Below are 7093 nucleotides of genomic sequence, written 5' to 3'. Positions count from 1 at the left end.
GCTTAATGCAAACTCTTTTGCTAGCTCTAAGTCTATTCTGAGAGGCAGACTACAGCAAATGCAAGTAAAACTTAGTGACACAAACATCAAGAAATAGTTAGAGACAATATTTGGCACAAGCTTAGACACAGACGCATTGTGTGTGCAATGCAAGTGGGCATTGTGCTCCATAAGACCATATACTTGAAAAAAAAAATTTGTTTAAGATATTTTTTTGATAAGCTATACAATTTTTGGTGGTGTTACGGATAAATCAAATTTGTTACAAGACAATATTTGGAATGTTGGATACCAGCAGAAACATTCAACCTTCCATTCCTAAAGTCCATGATGATAACACCAGTCTGATTTTGTTGTGTATTCATGGTTGACGAACTGTACCATATATAAGGAATAAACTTGACTTATATGCAGTAATAAATATTTGGAACATAAGCTGGTATGCAAATTATCCAGAATTGTGGACAAACATTGGTGCAGGATAATATATATTTTTTTAGATATTAATTATTAGTTCTACACTTTCATAGTCTGGATATAGGCTATATTAAGAGAAAAATAATGACTTGAATATTGGCTCAATGGATTATCAATATATTAGTTCCAACTTGGGAGTATTAGCTCCAACTGGTACATCAAAACATGATCAGAAGTCTATTTCCATCGTCTCCAAATAAGAGTTCGTAATCCTCCCCCCACCACAACCCTTAAAAAGTCTCCATCATTCCCTCATCCCAACTTTCAATAACTTGCATCTTTCAACAAACATGAAAGCTTTATTGAATGAAGCCAAGCACTATCATGTATCTTTCCAAGTTCTGCTGTAATGTACCTTAATTCGAGTCAGATGCTAACCTGGTTGGAAAGACCCCCACAAATGCATCACCTGAACCAGTTGTAACTACAGGTTCGACTTTAACACTGGCAACCTTACTCTTCAAAATCTGCAACATATGGGTAATGAATGAGATTTTGTCAGGATAAAGAAATATTAAGAAAGTATGTGGTCCAGAACCAATTCAACAGGTAATATAAGCATTTTAGCTAGCTAAAATATCAATCGATACACAGAACAGAATAGTCAGCAACTAAAGTCAGGAATTGCTTCTTAGTTGTGCCCTTTAGATATCTAAATGTTGGATAAGAATATAAGATTCAATATTATTTGAAGATCCATAGCTACAATGATATATAATTTATAAATATGTACAATATCTTGAAGAGTAGAAAGTCAAAAGGCAGGAAGAGAGTCACAGCTTCAAAGATTAACAAAAAGGCAAACCAATATCAAACCAGAATAAATGAGAAAATTCTCTTCACAGAAGTTCCCATCATTAACCACAACCCACACTGAAAGATACTTCCGTTCAGCATTCAATACCAACAAATGCGCATTAGAAATTTCAAACATCACTTAAATGATTTATCAAAACACAAATTGAAACTGAACTGTAAAGTGAAACAAAGAGTGAAGATCTGAATTAGAAGCAATGAAAATACCATTCTCAAGCTTATAATTCAGCACCTCAATAGTGATCTAATTCTCATCCTTAATTCATGCCTGAAAATCACAAAACGTAATACAGAACATTCACTTTACCAAAAAAAAAAAAAAAAAAGAAAAAAAAAGTTGTAATTAATATTAAGTACTAAAACCCAATATCAGAAATTGCCCATAAGACCTATTTAGAAGAAGAAAATGGCAATCAACAACACAAAAGGAAATCGGAATCAAAGGATCTCATAGTAGAACACAGAGAAATCAAGAGAAAGCCCCGGCTTGATTGCGTGGGTAGGTAGAAGATCAGCTAGAGCAATGTAGCAAGATAAATAAATTAATAATTGACTTTCTTAAATGTAAAAACCTCAAAAAATGCACGCATTAGAAGATACATAGGTCTGATCGCTATTTCTCCTGCACGAACCCAAAAAATGATCAGTCAATTTTCTGATCTTCTTTAATGCCATCTTTTCTTTCGTAAAACCAAGTCTTAGTACAGTCTGATGTACTTAGCACAACTGAAACCTTAATCATCCAGGGAACAGCAGAAACAAGTAACCCAGCAACGAAAGCAGACAGAAATTCAAACCACAAAAAGAAAATAAGAAAAATGAATCCATATATTAGAATTTCGCATGGTTTAGCAAACAATCATGCACACAATTTTAGCATACACAATAGCTTACAAAAGGGTCACAATTACAAACTATATCCAGAAACGAAAACCCCAAGGACATACTAAATTCAAGTAACCCCAAGGAAAACCTCAAAAGGCAAACACATAACCTAACCATGCTTCAATAGCTTCAATAGAGAATAAGATTTCAAAGGCAATGTATAATATAATTTTTGATTTCCAAACGTAGTCAGGCATTTTAAGGACATACAAATGTAAAATAAATCAAGGCAAACCTCAAAAATCAATATAACCTAACTATATTTCAAAAGCTTCTATTCAAAGACATACTTGCAAAGCAGAAAATTAAAAACACCCTAAAATCAAACACAAAAGAAAGTTTAAGTGATTAAAAAAAAAAACAAAACAAAACAAAACCAAAAAAAAAAAACCACCCTGTCAATTCAATCAATCAGCTGTAATCAGCATTTTTATACGCAAACAGCTTTTCCAGATATAAGATGACTACTGTAACTCAAGAAGTTCATACATGGCACATGAATTCACCATGCCATTCCATCAATCGGCCATAATAAGCCTATTCAAGAAATGAGAAACACTGATAAAAACAAGAACAAAAACCAACTGAGCAAACTACTTCAAAAACCAACTGAGCAAACTGCTTCTTGATCATAGCTTCTTATCAACAAAACAACACTGGCAATGAAAATCTTTCCAGTAAAAGTACGGAACTCTTAAAACTTGTCAAAATACATACCAGAAACTAAGCAAATTCTAAAGAAATTGGTACTAAAGAGCCACATTTGACAGATTCAATCTGTATAATTATTCATGATTATAAAATGGTGGTGACAAAGATTCTTAATTGCACTGCGGCGCAGATTAGAACGGCCAAATGGAATTTTTCCAGATTCATCAACACCAATATCTAGAAGGTCTTCATCAGCGGTAAACGAACAAACCAGGCCATCTGTTCCAAATTCAACAAGGGCATCACCACATATGCCCCCATCTGGAAATAGTTTCTTTTCTATGGAAGCTGAGTGATCAGCGATAAACGGGCATATCAACCATGGCATTACTTCAGACAGTTCTAAATCATCATCAGTTGCAGCGGAATTATGTTTGCGAACAAATACCACTTCAAAATCAGGACTCTTTGTCCGATTGTTTTCGTACCATAATAATAGTTTATGATAGAAAGAAATATTACTGGGAGAAAGAGAGCTCATCCAAAGAAGTACATTCTTGCCCCTCAAATCTGCTACAGGAATCTTTGTGTTTCCTTTATGAAGGTAACTCTGTGACTCATACACCAGCAATGTCTCCAAGGTGAGTTCTTTGAACTTGTTTACTTCCCGCTGGACTAGTTCCTTTCTAGTAAATGGATAAGCATTAATTCCAAAAGTGCTCAATACATCTCGGCCATAAGGATCAATAGATGCATCCTGGGTTCCCAAAATGATAAGCTCATCTTCTATGGGGCAAACAAGTCGAGAGAGCTTGTGGCTTACAGAATTATCAAAGGGCATATACCACAAGGATAACTTGTGCTTTTGCAGCAGATTATCAACATACAACTTGTAATTTTGTGGGTCAAGAGAGTCATTCGTGGGCATGTAGACCAGCAAAATTTCAAATGACTTGTGGTGAGTTTTGCAGTGTTCATATACCTCCTTGAGCTTGGGAATGAAATTTCCTTTGACACACAAGAACAACCCAACAAAATCCTTGTTATTGAGGTCTGAAATAGTCGTCACCGTGCCACAACCATCTTCTGCATTGGTCTTTTTTAGAACATCAGACAGTTTGCACCTCAAAAGTCCCACAAGGTTGTTAGTGGAAGAAGTTCTCCATCTCGGTTCTTCATCTGCTTGAAGTTCCTGCAGCTTCTCATCAGTGAAGGGAAAGGCATCGGCTCCATAATAGCGCACAAACTTATTTCCATGAAGTAGAATGTTCTTCTTCATATCCATACCCTTCTTATCCAAAATCATGCATTGAAAATAATTGAGTTGAAGGTAGTTGCATATAAAATCTCGACACTTCAAGTCATCAAACGGTATTACAAAACAAGAAGGGGGGAAGGCCGACAAGAAATGATCAAAAACCTGCTTGTAACCAGCTAGTTTCTTCATCTTTACAATCACTACCATCTCAAAATCCACACCCAAAGCATAAAGTTCGAAATATGTATTTAGTAGAGACAGGAGCGTGAAAACATCAAATCATCAAGTATTTGTCCTGAATCGCCTTGCCAATTTCCACTTGCTGACCGTCTTTTCAAACAAGGTAACCAAGCTCATTTGAACCAGCGGACAAGAGCATCTTGACATCCAAAGTGTGGCCAATCTGAATAGGAGATAACTGAGAAACCATGGCATTGATATCAGGAGAATATTCGGGTTTGGCACATTTAAAAATCCTAGCTATAGGGCATGTCACTGGTGGAAGGCACGAGTTGACGGGCCACATATTTTTCAAAAGCCTTTGATAAGAACGTAAGGCGTCAAATGAGCTATTGTGCACAAGTTCCTTGAGATGAGCTACTAAAGAAGACATGGAATTGGGTTCTCCAACGAGCATTGTTTTATGAGCAACATCGAGAAAGAGGCACTTAAAATCAAAACCTAAACCAGAATTAACAGGGTCAAGGAGTTGGCGTATTGAGGAACGACGGTGATAGTCGTCGAATGGAACGACAACTGAGGACATAGGAAAGTGACGGAGAGGGTAAATGAATAAGAAAGGATAGTCAGGATTGGTGTTAGTAGAATTAACCAAAACAATCTCGAAATCATCTCTATAAGAATAGAGATCATGACACGCAGGAATGAAATCTTGGGGATAGTAGGATTCGAATTCGAATTCGATGCTGGATTGGGAATGAAAGTATAAGCAAACAAAGAGAAGGTATTGTTTACCCTTGAGATCATTCAAAGCAACTTCGCCAGACTTTCGATACAGATGATCCATCTCATTCATACAACTCAACAACGGTTCAACCCTGCCTTCCCATGCCCCTTCAAACTCCTCAAACCCTGATTTCTTATATTTCTTTTGCTTTGAATCCTCCTCATTATCAATGAAGCTAAATATTGATTCAGGCGAATGTTTCGATGCTGTCTCATCACCATCCATCTCTCTTCTCTGTAAACAATCAAACAAACAAACATATATGCAATCAATTAAACCTGTTTGTTTTCATATGATTATGGATATCAAAGTATTTTCAAATCAATCAAACCAAGTTTCAGTAAAACTCGATTGGGATAGAAACCCTAACCTGAGATTGTTCGGGTGCTTCTACTTGCTTTTTCTTTGCCTAAGATTTTTAGAGGACTTAAGATTTTCAGCTTTATTGTTAGAAAATTTTGACTTTTGCTACCTCTAAAATACATGAAATTTACTTTTGCTACTTGGAAAAAGTTTTATTTTATTTTACTACCTATCAAATCTCGTTTTTTAAATTTCGCTACCAGATCACGAAATCCGTTAATAATTCCGTTATTGAGATCCTGCCACCATCATTACCACCTTCCAGCCACCCCTCTCGCCTTAGCCACCCTAAATGCCTCCCCGTCAACCAACAAAAAAAAAAAACACCCAGCCTTCTCTTTCTCTCTCATCTCCTCTCTCCTCCTTCTCTTTCATAACCACCTCCTCCTCCCTCCTCCCTTCTCTTTCTCTCTCATCACCGCCTCCTTCATCTTTCTCTCTAATCTCCGCCTCCCTCCTCCGGTCCTCCCTTCTCATTCTCTCTCCTCGGTTTTCGAAGTCTGGCGCCACCCACCCCCACGGCTTTTAGATCGGATTCAACCAATTAACGGTTTTTAGGTCGAATTCGACCATGAAAACTCCAGATCTGGGATTTTCATGGTCGAATTTAACCATAAAAACCAAAAGTTGAAGATCATAAGGTATGTTTACCCTTTTTCCATCAATTTATTATTAGTGGTGGGCTGGTGGTGGGTGTGGTTGTGTGTGTGTGATGGTGCTGGTGGTGGTGCGCGTGGTGCTGAAGGTGGTGCGTGTGGTGGGTGTGGTTGTGTGTGGGGGAAGGGGGTAGTGGTGCTGGTGATGCGTGTGGTGGCAAGGGGGTAGGTGAGGGAGAAAGGGTAGGGGACAATTGTTTCTGAGGTTGAAGAAGAACCGAGCTCGAAACTGGAGTGGCGATTGTGGGTTCGCCAGAGAAACGTCGAGAGGACAAAGGAGAGAGATTAGTGTGTGGCGATTGTGGTTTTGGTGTGGTGGTTGGGGTCGGAGCAACAAGAAGGGGAAAAGGGAGGGGGGTTGGGTTGCGTTGGTGGGGAAAAGGTGTGGAAAAGGGTTGCTGGTGTCAGCCGCAACTTTGGGTGTCGGTCGCCGGCAGGGGGAGGGTGGCTGAGTGGCTGACGGGAGGGCTGAGCTGGGCATTTGGTTTTTTTTTTAATTTTAATATTAATTTTATTATTATTTATTTATTTTTAAAATATAAACTTAACGGAACCCTAACGGATTTCGTTAACTGGTAGCAAAAGTTAAAAAAAGGGCATATGTGATAGGGTCATAAAAGTATGATAGTACATTTATTAAGCTCTTGATATTATAATTAAATTTCATTGTTTAAGGGTGTTTTATTTAATATTCTTCTATAGACACGAGTTACTACTATTTTATTTAGTTGTTTATAGGAAAGAGAATTTTGACATCAAAATGGATTCAATTGCTGCTCGGGATTCAAGGAAACGAAACCCCACAAATTGGGATTACTCATATTTGTATCAAGCCCAAAGTTAATGATGTAAGTGAAGCCCATCAAGAGAGACTTGATGTCCAGCAGCCCTAAAAGAAGCAGAGAAACCCCAAAAGAGGAAAACACGTTCATCTTCTCTAGGAAGCTGCTATAGGAAATCTTGACCGATTCTCGCGGGTAACAGATCATCAAACAATAGATGATAGGGATGAAATCAGTT

General features: G+C 37.7%; 2 protein-coding genes across 2 annotated transcripts; both read right to left on the bottom strand.

The window, feature by feature from the left end:
- Nucleotides 1-2775: 2775 nt before the first annotated feature.
- LOC110682827 (probable nucleoredoxin 1) lies at nt 2776-4366 on the bottom strand (the record flags this gene model as incomplete). Its single annotated transcript, XM_021859171.1, has 1 exon — nt 2776-4366. A coding segment is annotated over one exon (1416 nt), but the record flags the coding sequence as incomplete, so codon positions are not given.
- On the bottom strand, nt 4361-5792 carry LOC110682750. Its single transcript, XM_021859075.1, has 2 exons — nt 5425-5792; nt 4361-5288 (listed from the first exon to the last, which is right to left on the bottom strand). The coding sequence occupies exon 2, from the start codon at nt 5277-5279 to the stop codon at nt 4422-4424; it is 858 nt and encodes a 285-aa protein (XP_021714767.1). The 5' UTR covers nt 5280-5288; nt 5425-5792; the 3' UTR covers nt 4361-4421.
- Between the last annotated feature and the right edge of the window lie 1301 nt (nt 5793-7093).

This window comes from Chenopodium quinoa, unplaced genomic scaffold (genome assembly GCF_001683475.1).
Source record: "Chenopodium quinoa cultivar QQ74 unplaced genomic scaffold, ASM168347v1, whole genome shotgun sequence".
NCBI lineage: Eukaryota > Viridiplantae > Streptophyta > Magnoliopsida > Caryophyllales > Amaranthaceae > Chenopodium > Chenopodium quinoa.
Note: the sequence above shows the minus strand (reverse complement) of the source record. Positions and strands in the feature narration are given on the sequence as shown.

Excerpts from the sequence above, each read along its gene's own strand:
- LOC110682750 (XM_021859075.1), bottom strand. The coding sequence starts at position 5,279 with ATGGATGGTGATGAGACAGCATCGAAACATTCGCCTGAATCAATATTT.